Source organism: Leptonychotes weddellii, chromosome 13, assembly GCF_054177405.1.
Source record: "Leptonychotes weddellii isolate Sample4059 chromosome 13, ASM5417740v2, whole genome shotgun sequence".
Lineage (NCBI taxonomy): Eukaryota > Metazoa > Chordata > Mammalia > Carnivora > Phocidae > Leptonychotes > Leptonychotes weddellii.
This window is the reverse complement of record NC_138381.1, coordinates 79,366,449-79,385,323: the sequence shown is the minus strand read 5'-3', so window position 1 is coordinate 79,385,323 and position 18,875 is coordinate 79,366,449. Positions and strand designations below refer to the sequence as shown.

At 49.3% G+C, this 18,875-nt stretch overlaps 1 protein-coding gene across 5 annotated transcripts in view; it reads right to left on the bottom strand.

Moving 5' to 3' along the window:
• GLT1D1 (glycosyltransferase 1 domain containing 1) overlaps positions 1-18,875 on the bottom strand; it is an 82,662-nt gene that overhangs the window by 50,376 nt on the left and 13,411 nt on the right. For all 5 annotated transcript variants that reach the window (XM_081802407.1, XM_081802410.1, XM_081802411.1 and 2 more), the window contains 2 exons: positions 9,667-9,815; positions 441-546 (listed from right to left, as the gene is read on the bottom strand). In XM_081802407.1, coding sequence (XP_081658533.1) covers positions 441-546; positions 9,667-9,815 — 255 coding nt within the window. The remainder of the gene's footprint in view (positions 1-440; positions 547-9,666; positions 9,816-18,875) is intronic.

The following is an 18,875-nucleotide window of genomic DNA, read 5'->3' as shown; positions in this document are numbered from 1 at the left end:
ATGAAGGACTGTCCTGCCCCGAATGCCCACAGTGACCCCCTCCCAGACGGTTTTACAGAGCTCAGAAATCCACGGAGCTCAGAGCCAGGCCCCAAACATTCAAGAGTCGATGCTGACTCCTGTGCTCGAGGAGCGGGAGTCGGGGCGTGCTGTTCTCTAAGCGGACCACAGTGCGGCGCCTTCCACCCGGCAGGACTGCTAAGGAGGTTGGCCCAAAGTGAGCTGTCGCTGAACAGTTATTCCCGTGCAATAACTTGTTTACCGTGACCCTTCGTGGCAAAATTAAAATGTGCAAATGAAAGGGAAAAATGAAATGAGAAAAAGAGACTGGCTTTATTATGGTAAGATGGGACTCTCCCAAACGGCAGCCTTCCTAATCTTTTGGTTTCAGCGAACTCCCCCCAAATGCTTAACTCCTGTGAGGTTCTCATCAGCATTACCTGGCTTCTTCGAGGACCTTTCCCATCACTTCATTTTTTTCTTTCTGGTTAACATCTTCATTCAAATCAGTTCCACCAAAGATGATTCCAAAAGGGATTCCATGACCTGCAAAATTATGACAGTTAACGAAGCAGAGCGTAGCTTTGGAAACAGCCCTCACTCACCATCCCGTCCCAGAGCAAATGCGAAACCGTGTTCCCTCAGCTTGGGGGACCGTGTTTTGGTGTTTGTTTCATTTTATCCAGCTTACTTGAGCAGCAGAATAGGAATCACTATTATACACAACATGACATGGGGATTAATCATGTCAGACCACCAGTGCTAGCACCATTTAAAATCAATTAGCTTTACATTTTAACAAATGAAAAATAGTGCTGGCTGCCATCTATCAAAACCAAGCTGACTGCTCACGGGAAATGGGCATCTATGACAGAAAAAGAGCTGGTTAAATGCAGCCTGGCTGGGGCTCCCAGCAGCAGGTGCCGTGCTCTCGAGGGCACCCAGGCCACGATGACTTTAGGGAGCATGCAGCTCTCTGTCCTGCGAACCACACACAGTGCATGTGACGTGTGGGAGCAAGTCTGTTCTGTGCCGGTGACAGGCTTAGTCAAGGGAGGTTTGATGAGCACAGACGAGTGAGGCATCAGGCGTGCACAGATCGAGCTAAATGATGTGCTCAGCAGAAGCCACTCCATAGGGACTTCCAAAGGTCAACCAAAAATTTCAAGAGATGCTGGCTGGCAAACCACCAAGTAGACCAGACCTAAGAGGAGTGCTCACACTGGGCTTTCTCGAATGAGCCATCCCTCCTGAGATTCAGTAGGTCACTCAAAGGGTACTCTTCTTTCCTTTTATCTGCCTTAGAATTATTCCTGTCAATGCAAATGAGCAGATTCTCTTTTTCCTCTCTGGTGAGCTGGCTCTTCCCCGGGAATCTGACGGCTACGAATTCAGCCTCTAGATACTAAAGCCCACAGGCACGGCGAGGCTGCTAGGGAGAGCAGAAGATGGGAGACAACTCAGATGCATCGGTGAAGACCAGCCTTTAAAAAAAAAAGAAAAAATGGAAGCATACGGGGTTGTGTGTATGTGTACACGGACATAAAAAGGCTGAAAAAAAATCTACCACATGAGAAAAATCAAGGGCAAGCTGGTTAACACAGTATGCGTGTATTGTGTAAAAACGATAAACATCCATATATGTGTGTGTATGTGTGTGTGTGTATATATATATATATATATATAAATTCAGTGAACGAATACGCAGCACACAGGGGGATGTTGAGCGACAGTGAACGAGTTTAGCATGTGGGGCCGACACGAATCTCTGGGGGCTGGAGGGAGGTGCGAGGTGGGAAGAATAATGACCCCCGAGGATGTCTGTTCCTAATTCCTGGATCCCAGGAATGTTTCAGGGGAAAGGCAAATTAGGCTATTTAGAATTGAGGGTGCCGTCAGCTAACCCTGAATGGGAGAGATTATCCTGGACCATCCAGGTGGGGCGGTGTAATCACGGGGTCCTTACATGTGGAGGAGGCAGGCCAAGGAGGAGCTCCCCAAGCTGCCGTGTCGGGGAGGTGGGGACTGGCCCGGCCAGTGCGGACTCTGAGGATGGGAGGGGCCGTGAACTCGGGAGTGTGGGTCCCTCCATGAGGCAGAAAATAAGGAAGCGGATTGCCACAGAAGCCTCCACGAAGAAACACAGTCCCGCCAGCATCTTGGTTTTAGCCACGGGAGACCCCCTTCAGCTTTCCGGCCTCGAGCTACAGGACAACAGACGTGTGTTTTATGCACTGGGTTTGTGGTAAATCGTGACAGTGCAATAGGAAACTAATACAGCAACCCCCGCCCCCGCCATAAAAACTGCCAGTTTAGGAAAATTAGGGTCAGGAAAATCGCAGAAAAAGCCTTTTGTCAGTGAACTCTCCAAAGACAGAACAGTAGACACCAGAAAGATCTACACCGAGCATCACAGACGCTGCTCCGAGGTGATGAGAACATTCAGTAATTAAGTGATCGGCCTGCCTACTGGCAACCACTCAAGTATATCAACTCAAACTGAGTAAGAAAAAACGTCAGACTTTGACTCCAGACCACCCTGGGTCAGAACCTGGTTCTCCACTTGGAAAACGCACGACTTTGAGCGAGTCACCAGGGTCCTCTGAACCTCGGCCAGCTCATCTGTGAAACGGAGGTCAAGCTAATTAGCTGACTTACTCGTGCACTTCAGTGACTCCCTATATACAACGCACAGACACAGGACGGACTCTGTATGTGATACTGGTGTCCCCGTGCTTTCTGCCGAATACGTTTTTAAATATATAAATCCAGAAGCTCTCTGAACTAAATTAGCACTCGGAGGAATGGAATGTGGGATATTTCATTTGCTTTCCTATTTTTTCAATATTCATTGTATTGATGAGAAAACAAAGCTTTAAATAAGTAGCGTGTTAGTCTTTTTTTTTTTAAGATCCTATTCATTTATTTGACAGAGAGAGACACAGCGAGAGAGGGAACACAAGCAGGGGGAGTGGGAGAGGGAGAAGCAGGCTTCCCGCTGAGCAGGGAGCCCGATGCGGGGCTCGATCCCAGGACCCTGGGATCATGACCTGAGCCGAAGGCAGACGCTTAACCGACTGAGCCACCTAGGCGCCCAGTAGTGTGTTAGTCTTAATGGCAATGCATCCATAATTATGAGTGGAAAATTCTAGAAGTCCTCTGCTATAGAATGATGCATATAAAATGTCTGCAAACTCCTACTGACCCTTCAAAACCTCACTCAGGCACGCCCTCCTCTCTGAAGTCTTCTCCCGGTCTATCGGAAGTAAATCCCCCTACTCTGATGCCACGCCACGTATCATAGGCTTTAGGATTGATTTGTAGACTGGAAAATCCTCGAGAACAGGCACCGTGGCTTATTAGTTTTGTACCCCTTGCTCCTGATACAATGCCTGCTACAAGTTAAATCTTCAAACAGCCTTTGTGGAAATGAACTGAGCCTGAAAAGTGGTCTACAAACTACTTTCCAAGCGCAGTTACTCGGAGCCGCCCAAGCAACTGGTCCTATTTCATCAATCAGTGCCTCTGCTGAAAATTTGTCATTCCCAGAAGTCTGCTGAGAAAAAACATCACCGTCTCCTGAACCTGGCTCCTTAATCAGCCACCTGACTCCACCTGCTTCCTCAGCAGGTTCAAGCCTGAAGCCGATCCTCAATGAGAAACAGAAAGAGCTTCATGAAAGCGCTTCTCATCCAGTTTTCTGCCAACGTCGGATCACTGGGCACGTTTTCTTTGTGTGCCAGTTAGGGCAGATGAAGGAGAGCCCAGGAAGCATCCTGCACGGGAGCAGTCTTCTATTACATTTTAGACAGGGATAGCTATGAAGTTCTCTTCCCATGCACTTGAAAGACTGGTGGGTGTACACGTCGAACGCCTTTCACAGACATGTCCAAGAGGGAAGAACACATGCAACGTGTTACTTCAAAGTTAATATGGTAATTGGTCCATGACTTAGATAAAACATTAAGATTCATATTTAGAAAAAAAATACTTGCATTGTACCTGCAAAATGGCTACAATAAATATTAATATTGTTACGGTGCTATTTCTCATCACTTGAATATTCTTCTTAGCAATTTTATGTACTTAATTATTCGCTCAGAAAATACTGGTTTTAAAAAGAAAAGCAAGCTTCCATTTGTCCATGCCGTTAAGGTTTTATTTAGATATATTTACTATGCACAGACATGTAAGTGCGGCCAGTTATTAATTGCCAATATGCACCTGCAGTAAAAATGCACAGATACGTCCTGTGGGGAGGCCGTGCCGCACTTAGAAAATCCTAAAGCGAACGGGCTCTGTGGACGCCTGCTCATCACAACGTCGTTTCCAGTTGAGGGGAAAGTGGAAACAGGATATGACTGTTCCTAGTCATGCTGTCAAAGACCATTCAATGACGGGGGAGATGTTCCTAACATCAGTAGGTAAGACAGGCTGCTAAACGGCGGTACGATCGCGATTTTAGAAATACAGCCACAAATTGCAGAGAAAGGTGAGAATGTCAGACCAGCATCCACGGTGCTTAGCCCAGGAAGCATCAATTAATATTTCTTTAAAAGAAGTTGCAAGTTTATATTGTAAGAGTGGATCTTTTTTCTGTAAATTTAATTTTGAAGAAAAACACAAGATCGGTAAAACCAAATACGTCCAGGAAACAGCGGGCACATCTGGGTAGTGAAACTCAAGGGGCTCTATTGCCTTCTTTGTACTTGTGGGAAGTTTCCAAATTATGTAACTTCTTATGTAACTTTCTTTTAAATCATTAAATGCTCTCTATTTTTTTTTAAAGATTTTATTTATTTATTTGACAGAGAGAGACACAGCGAGAGAGGGAACACAAGCAGGGGGGAGTGGGAGAGGGAGAAGCAGGCTCCCCGCCGAGCAGGGAGCCCGATGCGGGACTCGATCCCGGGACTCCAGGATCATGACCTGAGCCGAAAGCAGTCGCTTAACCAACTGAGCCACCCAGGCGCCCCAAAATGCTCTATATTTTAATATAGTTTAATCTAGGGGCGCCTGGGTGGCGCAGTCGGTCAAGTGTCTGACTCTTAGTTTTGGCTCAGATTGTGATCTTAAGGTCGTGAGATCGAGCCCCGCGTCGGGCTCTGCGCTGAGCATGGAGTCGGCTTGAGATTCTCTCCCTCTGCCCCTCCCGTTCATGCTCTCTCCCGCTCTAAAATAAATCTTAAAAAAATATATATCTTTAAAATCTGTAATAGTTGAATCCATGGAAGACTTAGAAACGTCGGAAATCATGCCCCGCCGGCTGTCAGCACAGGGCAGCTCAGCGCAGGGAACGGAGCGGACACAGGCCCCTCGACGCGTCGGGTGAGAATCACAAGGTGTGTAGCACCTTCTCTACCTGCCGATGGCGGTGGTGATGCTGTTCATGGCTGGCTGCTCAGGGAGAGGGTGCTTTCAAAGAGAATAGCCTGAGGAATACGTAAAGACCATGGAGACAACAAGCGGGAATAAACAGAAGTCGAACTAAGTTTACTAACAGTGCTGCTGCTTCGGGTCCTGGCATTTGTTAGACCGAAGCAGGAAGACCCGGTCCCCTCGTGCCATGGGTTCTAGAGAAGGCTTCTCCCCTCCTACCACTTGTGAGAGAGGCGAAGCTTTAGGTGACTTTGTGCTTTTCCTCCATTTAGTTGAAGCAAAGGCCAAGAAATGGTAAAAATGGAGAAAAACTGGACTTTGGAGGAGAAAACCCAGTGATGTGACCAGAGCGAGAGGAAACAGGTCCTTCCGTCTGTTGGTTGAGCACGGACTGGACTGACCTTTCTGGGGGGCAGTTTGTCCCTGTCAATCCCAATGAAAAATACACAGTCCTCTGGCCACAGGTTATTCGAGGAATTTAATCCACCAAAATCCCCCCAGAATGAAGTAAAAAATACAGTCAAACTTGCTGTGGCTTTACCTGCAATAGCAACACCTGAGACAGATTTTTAATAAACACGGTGCGGTCTCCTGGTGGAATACCACACAGTCAGGAAAAAAGGCAGGAGGAGCTCTGCTGATTTGGAAAGCTCGCTCAGCTATGTACTTACAGCGTCGTCCCGCTTGTGGACATAGACCATACTCCACGGGTATGTATGCAAGACATTAAAAACACGCAGTTTGATGGACGATAATACACCTGATGGTAAACGGATTTCATCAACCCCAGTGCCTGAAGCCTTATGAGTGCAAAACAGACCTACAACGGTCAGTGACAACCTTGTAAAGACTTCCAGGAGCTTTAAGAGCTACGAACGGTAACCTTGGCCCCTACACTTCCTTCCTATTTTGAGGTCGACCTCAGACTCTGTTTCCCAGGACACTTGCAACAGAATCCCAAGTCATACCTGTTCAGAGGGAAAGAGCTCTTGGGAGTAAGACTTTCACGAACACCGTCCCCACTGATAGAAGACAGTTTGTGCTGATGGTTCAAACGGGGTTGCAAAGATAAGGAGGCACATGTAGATTCTCAAAGGTTCCTAAGCTAAGACGTCCATACAGAGATATTCGCTGCCATGACTATGGGGGAAAAACATGGAAGACAACTCCAGTGTCCCTTAATCGAAGCCTGGTAAGACGATGGGTGCTCCCAGGCTTGGAAGGTTATGCAAGCATTGACAGAATGAGGTACATCTGTACATGTGCAGCTGCAGAAAAATCTCCAGATGCATCGTGGTAAAAAGCAAGACACTGACTATGTATAGCATATTCCCACTCATGTTTTTTTTAAAGGAGGAGATACGTACAAATATGTGCCTGGGCTTACGTGGAGGCCAGCGCCTGGTGGTCACGCTCAATGAGGTCCCCTCCCAATCCCCAGAGGGCTGATTGGTGTAAGCAGGAGATGCTCTGGAATCTAGGGCTTCCAAGGATGGGTCATAATAGGCCAATCAGCTTCCAGTGCGCTCTCTCTTCGATGGCTCTCTCTTGGAGAAGCCGGCTGCCATGTCTTGAGGGCACTTAGCAACCTCGGCAGAGGCCCACGTGGTGAGAAACTGGGGCCTCCTGCTGACAGCAGGTGGCCCGTGTGGGACCAGTCAGGCCTCCAGATGACGCAGCCTCAGCCGGAGCACATCCTACGTAGTCTTGACTACAGCCTCACCCGAGACCCTGAGACAGAATCAGCACAGCTGTTTCTGAATTCCAGATCCACGGAAACTATTACATATAAATGCATTGCTACAAGTCGCTCACTTTCGGGGGTAATTTGTTATATAATGACAGATAACTAGCACAGTCCCTATAATGCATTTCCAGGTGAATACACAAGGGAATGATAACTAGTTGTCTCTGGGGATAACAAATTAGACAGCTGGAATGAGAAGTGGGACGAAGGTTTCCTTTTTGTTCTTGATCATTTAGTTACACTCACTCTGTGCAGGGGGGAGATTGAAGTGTGCATGTAGCAGCTTAGGTTTTAAAAACAGCACCTTGTCCGATGTGCCCAGGCAGGAAGCGAGCATGCAGTGAGGCCCCAGCCGGTGAAGCCCCAGGTCCCTGTTGGGGGCAGGAGGTGGGAGGGAGCAGGAAGAGGAAGCGAGGCAGAAAGTCACCTTTAGCAATGAGACTGCCGAAAATTTCCGAGGCTTGGCACATTCTGCTGACGGGAGCTCCATTCTCCTGTGATGACCGTAGATCATTTTGGCCCTCAAATGACATCCCGCCCCCCGAAATGTGATTGCCACCGCCATGTCAGTTAATTCACGTTTGGGAAAAGGCACTCACTGGTCAGCTGCAACGCAAGCAATGTCTTCTGCCTTCACTTGGTGCCTCTGTGCTTTCACGGAAGTCACATCAGCCTCGGAGTGTTAAGAAGAGCCCCCAGCTGTAGCTGAAGTCAAAACGACGACTGCGCACATGTCCTTTCAGCGACCGAGGGAACCGTGTTTTAAGGTCCCCGGTGGATTGATTAGTCAAGTTTTTAAGAGAGAGAGTACTGTTGTTCAGCTTCACTCTTTACTACTAATTAAGAGCTCATACGCTGTGAAGTTGCATCGAATACTTTGCAGTTTGGGGTGCCTGGTTGGCTCAGCCTGAGAGCATTGGACTCTGGGTTTTTTTTTTTTTTAATTTATTTAAATTAAATTTAGTTAGCATATAGTGTATTATTAGTTCTGGGGGCAGAATTTAGTGACTCATCAGTTTCGTATCGTCACCTGGGTACCCCATCCCCCCTCCCCTCCAGCAACCCTCAGTTTGTTTGCTGTGATTAAGAGTCTCTTATGGTTTGCCTCCCTCTCTGTTTTCATCTTATTTTTCCTTTCCTTTCCCTATGTTCATCTGTTTTCTTTCTTAAATCCCACATAGGACTGAGATCATACAATAATTGTCTTTCTCTGATTGACTTATTTCACTTAGCATAATACCCTCCAGTTCCATCCACGTCGTTGCAAATGGCAGGATCTCAGGGTTCCGAGTGCAAGTGCCATGTTGGATGTAGAGCTTACTTAAAAAAAATACACGCTTTGCCGGCTTGGGTCACGTAGCGATGTAAATCATTTCTGTGCGGTGGTGACGGTTAACGCTGTGTTTGAGCTCAGGGACAACCGGACAGCCGGTAAACCATTATTTCTGCGTGTGTCTGTGGGGGTGTTTCCGGCTGAGATTAGCATTTGAATTGGCAGACTGAGGGAGGAAGGTGGCCGCCCTCACTGAGGCAAGTGGGTGTTACCCCATCTGCTCAAGGCCTCTGGAGCAGGAGGGCAAGGCTGAGCCGAGACATCCGTCTTCCCCGTGCCAGCTCCCAGCTCTCCGGCTTTCCGACTCAAACGGCGACCGACACCAGCAGCCCCCAATTCTCAGACCTTCAGACCCGGACGGAAAGGGTTCCCAGCTTCCAGAGGGCAGGCCGCGAGACTTCTGGGCCTCCGTAGTCACGTAAGCCCATCTCGGTGATAAATCTCTTCTGTGTGTCTGTACATGTCCTCCTGGGCTCGTCTCTCTGGAGAGCCCTGACTAATGCCCCGGAGGGCCCATCGCACGTGACCCTGCTCCGCAGCTAACCTAGCAACCTAATTTCTATTCTCCATGAAATCACCCACTCAAATCCCAGTTCCTCAGATGCTCTTTAAGCTACTTCAGGATCTTAGTGTTTGCCTCGTTAGTAGGTCAGTGGAATACAATGTTTCCTACGTGCCCAGTCTGTGTTTATAAGAGGCGCGTATGTGTGACTTTTGAAAATCATACTCTGAGTGAGGAACTGTACATCCAGGAGGTTCGGGACAGCTCTCGATGCGGTACGACAGCTTTGGCATATACGTCCATTCTCAATCGGAGTTACCTCCTTTTGGAAAATGAGGCCCTAAGAAGGACAAAGCAAAGAAGATGAGGGTGCTCCCCCCAGGTTTGAACCGGGTAAACAGGATGAACTGAGATCTCAGCTGTTTTGTTTCTTTGTTTTTAAAGATTTTATTTATTCATGAGAGAGACAGGGAGAGAGAGAGCTCGAGCAGGGGGAGCAGCAGAGGGAGAAGCAGGATCCCTGCTGAGCATGGAGCCCGATGTGGGACTCGATCCCAGGACCCTGGGATCATGACCTGAGCCGAAGGCAGACGCTTCACTGACTGATCCCCCCAGGCGCCCCTCAACTCTGTGTTATTTGTCGCTGTAAGTGCTTCTGGTTTCCATGACCTCCAGTGTTCCACCTTTGCAGAGAAAGCGGGTTACCTTGCACGAGCCGGCCTCCTCTGTACAGATGAAGAGCCAATCCTGCCTCCAGGTTCTCAGCCCTGATGAGGTGGGCGATTTCAGATGAGCTTTCCAGGTCAACGGCATCTTTCAGAAGACATACATGGCCAGCAGCTTCTAGATGGTCCCTTTACCAAAAAATATAAACAGAGAAAGAAAAAGATGAGGGCAAAGGATAAATATGCCCCAGGTGGCTACTGGGATGAACATCTTAAATCAAAAGATTATTTAAATCAAAAAGTAAATAAACTGTATCTTCTGAATTGTCCTGTAGGGGCAACCCTCCTAAAATACAGGACAAGGCTCACCATCACCGGCAATAATGATTCGCCCACCAGTGTCCAGTCCCTGGGACCTCAGTGGGGAGCAAGACCAGTGGGATGAGGGCTAATTCAGCCCTGAGACAAAAGGCACACACCGATAGTGTTCAGTGGCATTTGCTGGGCCAGAAAGCTCCTATTTTAAATTTCCTTGATTCCACATTTTTTCTCCTGTCCCTTAATTATATACCCAAAGTTTGCTTTTAGGCATCTGAAATTCAGTTCTTAATAAAGACTTCCAGGGGCGCCTGGGTGGCTCAGTGGGTTAAGTGACTGCCTTCGGCTCAGGTCATGATCCTGGAGTCCTGGGATCGAGTCCTGCATCGGGCTCCCTGCTCGGCAGGGAGTCTGCTTCTCCCTCTGACCCTCCTCCCTCTCATACTCTCTGTCTCTCATTCTCTCTCTCTCAAATAAATAAATAAAATCTTTAAAAAAATAAAAATAAAGACTTCCAAAGTCACCCATTATCATAGCTTCCAAAGATATTTCATGGCCTTTCCATTCTACCTCCAAAATATCTTTCAAGAACATGTCTTTCTTCTCATCCTGGTTTAGTTCCTTGTAACATAAATCTAAAATACAAATCTAATAAAAGAAATTTTCTGAATGATGACACAGCATGACCAAAATCAAAAGATAGGTAAGAAACTGAGAAAAACTACTTAAAACACTTAACAGAAAGAAAGAAGCTAATTTACTTAATAAATAAAGAGCTCTCATAAATCAATAAGAAGAAGAAGAAAAAAAAAACAAGTAACAACTTGATGGCAAATTAGGGATGGACCTAAAATTGCGGGCCCTCAAAAAAGAAATTCAGCTGGGCTTTTAGATACAGGAAATGGTGCTGGACTTCAGTCATCTTTTTTACATAGAATATTTGTAAAGATCAAAAGTCTGCCTAAGGCTTCGTGAAATAAACACTCCTGTCCATTACTCTGAGCGGGTAAACTGGAACAAACTCTTTGGTGGGCAGTGAAGCCGCAGCTAGGGTACTTCAGATGCACAAACTGTCACCAAACACCTCCACTTCTAGGAATCAATTCCCAAACTGCCCTTGGATATGCGTGCGAAAACACACCCCCAAGACAAGGCTCTGCAGCTGCGTCTCACTTCCCAGACCGGACACAACCTCGGTGTGCGTCAGTAGGGGACTTGCTATATTAGGGCGCATTCGACACCATCAAGCTCTGCCGCCATCAAAGGGATGCAGGAGGTCGCAGTGAAATACAGCTGACTCCTGAACAACGTGGGGGCTGGGGCGGCACCCCTCCACACGCAGTCAAAAGTCCACATATAACTCTGACTCCCCCAAAACTTCACTAACCGCCTCCTGCTGACTGGAAGCCTTCCCACTAACATAAACAGTTGATTAACACAGATGGCGCATGTCATACATATTATGTACTGTATTCTTACAATAAACTGGAGAACAGAAAAGGTTATTTGGGAAATCATAAGGAAGAGAAAATATATTTATAGTCCTGTACTGTATTTATAGAAAAAAACTCCACATGTAAGTGGACCCATGCAGTTTCAACCCCGAGTGGTTCAAGGGTCAAGTGTAATTTAGAATCAACGCCAAGAGAACGTCATTAGTGAAGAGCAAGCCAAGTGAAGAGTATTTTGTGTATATATATATATAGTGTGTGTGTGTGCACGGAATATCTGTAGGACACCTAAGAAATAGGCAGCAGTGATTATATCTATGGAGGAGAAACGGACACGCCCTTTTGTGGGTTTTACGGACGGGCAGATGTTACATTTTACAATTGTTGGAGGCGTGTGTGCCCGTTACATCAACGAACCCACCCGGGCCTCCCGGGGTAGCCAGCTCAGCCGTCAACTCTGAGAATGGGGCCCGAATCTGCCTTGCTTCTTGAATGAACTGATGGCTGAATGCGTCTCTGGGATCAAGTCCAAACGCCTTAGCCGGGCACACGGTGGGCGCCCTTCACAGCCTGCATGCCGGCCGCCCCCCACTCCACCCACCTTAGCTCCATACCCGCTCTTCCACTCGCAAGATGCCCAGTTCGGCGTGCATTCTGAGTGCCCGTGGCCACAAATGTCCATTTCTTAACGCGAGCTCCTGTGAGATCCCACAGCCCCCGCTCCCACCACACATCTGTCCCCCCACCACCATCATGCGGAGTCTCTCTCGCTCAGGATCCTTCACATCGCACTTAGGCTTCCATTACAAAGCCAGCACGTAGGTGACCATCAAGTTCCCTGAAAATTACCCTCGAGCATCTCTAAAATCATCCGGAAGTCGCTCTAGTACAAAGTCCAAATCCAACATAGCCCTTCTTTTTTTTTTTTTTTTTTTTACGCCAGCCATAAAACAGATTGTTATTTCTTTAGCTAAACACCAGGTGAATTAGCTGGCTTGCATTTAGGGGCAATAGTGTACAAAGCAAATAAGGATAAGAATAAAAGAATGAAGGAGCTAGAATCTTCAAGCAAAGTGGTCATAAAATGGCCAAGTTGTTTGCGATGTGGGAGCCACACACAAGCTCAGGAACTCTTGAGAGAACAGCAGATTCAAACATCTTGCTCACACCCACTCTGGGGAGTAGGGTGAGCATCATCACCTGCACTACTCTGCAAATGATAATTGTTCTCTCTCTCTCTGTAATTAAATGCACGATGCTGCAGCTGTCCCTGGGCAAATAAGAAAAGTGGAGATCTTGCTTAAGCTATTGAAGTACAAGGAGTATCTTGATCTTATCATTTCCACTGTTAATGCTGATCAATCATTATCAGCCGGGAACACTGCCCCTCCCCATCTCACCCCACCTCAACTCTTCTGGAAGGACTGTGAGCAAGGGACAAGCAGAGCCAGCTCGCATCAGCCTCAAATTTAGTATTTTACAAAAATAAGAATCTAGCCTGCTTCTGAGCATGGGTGAGTAATTGTTATTCCATTTTCTTAAAACTCTAGGAAATCAGAAACCAAAAACAAATGTGTTGATAAATGGAAAAGAAGCAGTTTGATTTCTACTTAGAGAATCCATTCCTGAGAGATTTCTGTCTTATGCAGAATTGATAAGATAGGACATATGGAATGGAGGTGGTTAGGTACACATAATGGGTTGTTCTTGGTCTTTTAAACATATTTTTAAATGGCATTTCAACACTAACGTTATGATCTTATAAATATTCCAAAATAATTTTTTTTAATCTTAATTCTCTATGACTAAGAGTTTACCCTTGTTTCTGGTTGACTTTTAATGTCTTTAAGCTGCTCTGTCCCTCTTCCTTCTTTAAGTGATCATTTGATTCAAATAAACTCTGTGAGCACCTAATATGTCCAAGGAGTTCTGGTTTATTTGAAGCCTTTTTTTTTTTTTAAGGTTTTATTTATTTATTTGAGAGAGAGAGAACACGAGCGGTGGGGAGGAGCAGAGGGAGAAGCAGATTCCTCGCTGAGCGGAGAACCCGATGCGGAACTCGATCCCAGGATCCTGAGATCATGACCTGAGCCAAAAGCAGATGCTTAACCGACTGAGCCACGTAGGCATCCCGACTGAAGGCTGTTTTGAGAAGGAATGCATCTCTCACAAATTAAGAGACCTTAAGCATTATTTGGCAGTTCTAGGAAGAGATGAACCTATCTGCACATACCCGACTCCAGATTCAATAGGATTTACCTGCTTCCACCTGGCTGAAAACCATCCTCTTTAACTGAGGGAATAGAGAACCTTGATCATTTGTGTGTTTAACTTACGCAAACTTGCATAGACTATGATGTCTGGATTAAAAAAATTGCAGGAGGAACTTAACAAGGGCAGGCGACACCAACTGCATTCTGTTCTATGCCCATGTGACCCTGCGTGACCCTGAGATGGGAACAGGGCCCTAGTACTCCTCGGGGCTGTCCCACCCCGTGGGCCTGTCAGAGCGTGAGCCCCTGGCCAGGCCCAGTGACACAGCACCTACAGGGAGAAGCAGGGATGTGGTTTCTGGTGGGGGACAGTCGGCGGGGCTGGGGTAAAATGGTGCTCTCCGGACAGTATTTCAAGAATTCCTGATGTGTAAAAGAAATCATGCTGGTCTTGGAACGATGAGGGTGCTCATGAAGACGGAGGCCCTTGCGTGACGGCCTGCACAAATTCACAGGCTCCAGTTTGGAAAGGTGAGCTAGAGAGCACACTGCCCTCCCCGTAACCTTCTGTGGGGTAAGTGAGGTAATCACACATCTGCGGGACAGCGTGCTACTTAGGAGAGTGCTGCCAATGTGTTTTCTAAACCGTAAAGTCTATCTACCTTTTAAATGGGATTCTGGTGCGCAAGAGATTACTGTGGTGAAGCCAGTCTTTTTAAAAGAATGCAAAGTTCCATGAGAAAACAGGCCAAATGACCAGATCAGGAAGTGTCCCAAGCCCCAGTGTGCTGAGATGGGGCTAATGAAGTGTGAATGGCAGGGGGTGGGGGGAGGCTAGTGAAAACCAGGAGGCGTGATGAGCTCGCCTGAAGAGAGATGCGCCAAGTGTAAAATATGCACACGGCTCACTAATAATTTCTGTAGTGAGGACATGTTGACATGATATTTGGAAATAGTTCAAAAGAATATATTACAATTAATTTTATCCATTCCTTTGTGCTTCGTTTAATGTGACCACTAGAATACGTAAACTGACAGGGGCATTCACGCTCCGCCCCATTGCCGGTTCTGCCATTTTACCGAGAGGATTGGTATTTGAATTTCTATGGAAAACTTCCTGATTTTAATGTTCCCAAATGTATTTCTTGCTCCTTCAGTGCCAACATTTGTTATTCCCTTAAATCTTCAAAAGTTCATGGACATCTGCCGTCTGCTTTCCCCTTTCCTTTATGAGAATTAGTGAAGCTCTCACACTTGCCCTGTCTGTGGCCTCTGGAGTGTGCATTCCCATGTCCCCTCTTCCCCACCCGAGAATGTCCCTGTCACCCATCTGAGTGGGAAGCGCCCTAGCCCCAGGTAGGGGTGCTCCTGCTGGCTCAGGGCAATCAGAGCACCCCAGCTGGCTGTCCTCCCACCACAGACGTGCAGCTCTGGGACTTGGGGGCCCTCACTTGCACCTGCAGACTCAGACTCTCCTTCTTGCAAGGCCTGACATGGGAGGTGCCGGCAAGGAAAACCTAGCAAGAATGGGAAGTGGACCCCAGAAGGGGCAAGAAGCAGACTCCTGTCCTTAGCATCTTAGGTGCAAAATCAAGCCTGAAGACTGCCCCACCTCCAGACCTTTTATAGGATAAGCCGCTAAATTCCCTTCATTGTCCAGGCAGTTGGGGTTGGGTGTCCACTTACTCAAAGCTGAAAATCTCTGATACCACTGCAGACAAGCAGTTTAGAGCTTTTTTTGGCGTTTGATATATAACCTGCTTGCTACATCCAGCTCTTAAAAGTCATCCAGTCTCTGACCACAATCGTATCTTTCCCCCAGGCTCCTCAATCACTCCAACCACAAAGACCTCTGACCTCAGAGAGCTCCCAGACCCCGGCCTCCACGCCTGCCACCAGCAGCCCCTCCTGCGTGTCCTCCCAGCCCCACAAGGATTCCTTTTCCTGTCGGTCTAGTGAGTTGCTTGTCAATACCTTAACCCCTCCTCTGCTGGCCTTTAGTAGCGCCCGAGGTGCGGAGGTGCGTCTGGCAAGGCAAGCCCAGGACGCCCAGCCACCCACCTCCTGGTGGCTGCTGCTGCCGTGACATGGGAGAGTGCGGTGGGTGGGACGGCCGCAGCCTGGGCCCACGATTTCAGGGACCCCTCGCATCACTGGGGTGGCTACCCACTCTTGGAACTTGAACATGCCCCTCCCTTGGCTCCCCCAGAGCCACCTGCTTCCCAGCCCCATGTGTGCCTGTCGCAGCCCTCGCTCTGACACGCGTGGGCCCCACTCTGGGCCAGAGGCGTCCCCGTGGTCAGACGGGCACACGGGGCGTGCTTGAAGCACACAGCCACCCGCGGGCATGTGGCCGCACTCCGTGAACGCGGGGCTGGGTGCTCACCGGGCCGCAGAACCAGCCCTCTCCTCTCCCAGGCCTGAGGTCCTGTGAGCGCTCCGCGTCCAGAACCCTCACCGTGGCTCCACCTGCCAAGCCAGCGACTCTCGGGCCGCACTCGGGTGCCTCTGCTTCTCCCGCCCCTGGGCCTCCGCACACATGGTTCCCATGGCCGGGAATGCCATTCGCAGCTATCTCGGTCCTCACCGAGCTCACCTGCTGGGCTCTGGCTTAGAGGGTCATTCACTACCTCGCTCATCCATCAACGTGTGCACTATTCCCTTCCACTTCCCAAGTGGCCTCCACCCGGGGACCGAGGATGGGACAGACACAACGTGGCGCCCACCCCTGGAACGCCTCGGCTATCAGAGGGTTCGGCAGTGATGCGTACGCACAGTCCTCGGGAAGGGCTGCAGAGGGGGGGGTCCCATTTACAGGAGCGTGCAGAAGAAAGAGAGCCACGCAGACGGAGAGCAGACGAGTGGGGGCTGGGGCAGCTGGTGAATTAGACCGCAGCGATGACTGCGTGACTACGAATATACTAAAAACCACTGAGTTGCACACCTTGAAAGTGTGACTTTTTTTGGTACGTGAACTATATCTCAATAAAGCAAACTGTAGGAGAAAGAAAAAGCTATTTCTCAGGGGAGCTCCCCAGACCCTCCAGAAGGCCTGCTCCTTTCATCACCCTGCACTTCTTGCACTGATCACAAGGCAATTAACTGAGCCATTTCTGCAAATGTATGCTGTTCGTCTGCCATGCAGGAATGCTAGAACCTTCTCTGCAATCACCTGCTGAGCACAGAGCTGATGGCCGTGTGCTCGGGAGACGGAGGGCACCCTCGGGCACCATGCCCTTCTGGAGACGCTCAATAATAAATACTTGCTGAATGAAAATATTCAGTAACTTTCAAAAACTATTACTTGAGGGGGAACAACGATAAAGCCTTTTCCTTCTGACTTCACAGACGTCCGAAGTTTCCTTGGCACCTGCTAAAGAAGAGCTAGAAGCCTAGGGAACTTTCCTTCGGGCTCTTCTTCTTCCCAAGGGCTGGGCGATCACAGCAGAATCCAGAGGTCCGAAGAGCAGGCAGCAGCGGGGATGACAGTCAGCGCTGGCCTGGGTGCGGGCCGCTCGGCACTTCCTCCCCTCCGTCCCCGACACGCCTTCCCACACAGCGGCTGTTTGCTTCCGTTGCCCCGCGCACCTGTTCCAGAGGGAGGACGAGAACAAGCCGGCCGCACCCTCGGCTCCAAGCCAGCTCCCCACGTTCATACCGATGCCAACATGTGCATCCATGGGCCGCACTGACCCTCAGAATTCCCTCCTCCGACCGGAGCGGCCTGACCCCGAGGAGCTTTGCCCGCAAAACCGCAGGCCTGGCCCGGTACTCTGGCGAGCACCGTGTACGACGGGGGTCAGAAACCCTTTCCTGGGAGTGGCCGGGGACTGCATACCTTTGGGTCCCCGTCCAACTGCCCAGCTCTGCCACTGCCGTGGGGGGATGGGGAGGCGGCCACCAGCGCCCCAGGGCACCGCCCTGTCCCCCAGATTTTCCTCACGAAACAGCCGCTGCGTCTGGTTGGCCCGGGGGCCCAACCGGGCCCAGCCTTGGCTGATTAGTCCAGGGCTCTGAGGACCAGCCTCCCACCGAGTTCAGCGCCCTTTCAAACTGTGGACCCACCACTATTTCACTACAACAACTCTGTGAATTTTTTTTTTCACATCCATTACTTGTGCAATTTATTTCTCCATCACCCGTGAAGTGAACTTTGTTCTCTAGAGAACTTTGTTCCCCAGGTTCCTGACCCTGTTTTTAACTGACCAGAGCAGCTTTTCCTTGAGACCTTTTTTGTCGGGAACTGACCTGAACACATCTGCCTGATTCAGAGGCACTGTCAGGATCACTGTCAGGTTCTTCTGGAAAATGGCTGCAGCTTCAGGGGATGGGAGGTGGGCGGGGAGCCGCGGTCCCCTCGCTGGACCACTCCGAGAGCCAGACCAGCCAACCCGGGCGGTGGAGTGTGGCACCACAGTGGGGACAGGGGCGCAGGCTCCCCGACCTCATGTTCACACAGGGGCCCCCTTAGCCCTTCGAGCAAACCAAAGACCCTCAACAGCAGTAATTATTCCTGAATGCCTCACGCTAGCGAACAAACCCTCTACCGTTCGCAGGGCTTCAGAAGCCACTCCAGAAGGAGGTGCCCGATGAGGGTATGTGGAAAGGCGAACTAACAGCCGCTGGGCCAGGCACAAGGGGAACGGACTCTCCCACCTGGCACGCAGGTCTATGGGAGGGCAAAGTGCTGCAGAGACAATAAAACAGTCACTCTGCTTACCGATCCCCACACAGACCGTTCCTCCCGAACACCCTCCTCCCAGCTACTGCCTACACCGGCTAAACCACTGCATCCAGCAGGACCCACAAAACACGGAGGCTGCCTGGTGGCCTGGCCCACGTCCCAAACCCGAGCCGCAGTCGGCCAGGAAATGCATCTCTGTCGAGGAAACCTAACACAGGCCAGTCAGGCTCCTCCAACTTGGTTTAGCCAGCTCACCTGCCCCTCGCAGGCAGGGCCTGCTAGCTCTAGAGGAACCCCAACCTCCCAGCCAGCCAGACCTGTCCCCGCCGAGCCGCTTCGAAGGCTCCATGAACCTCGCTCTAGCCCCAAATCCCATGGAAGTGCGACCGGCTGGTGAGGCAGGGCATCCCTGATCTGTGGGTCGTTTTCCCTTGAATAAAGGACATCAAACTCCTTACTAAATAGTTGTGGTTTTGTCATTTGACACGCTCCACGTTTAACAGCCAAGCCCTGTTTACTTTACTTCTGAAATATGTCAGACCCAAATGCTCACCTCCTCTGCTCCCCCAATCCACCCTCCAAA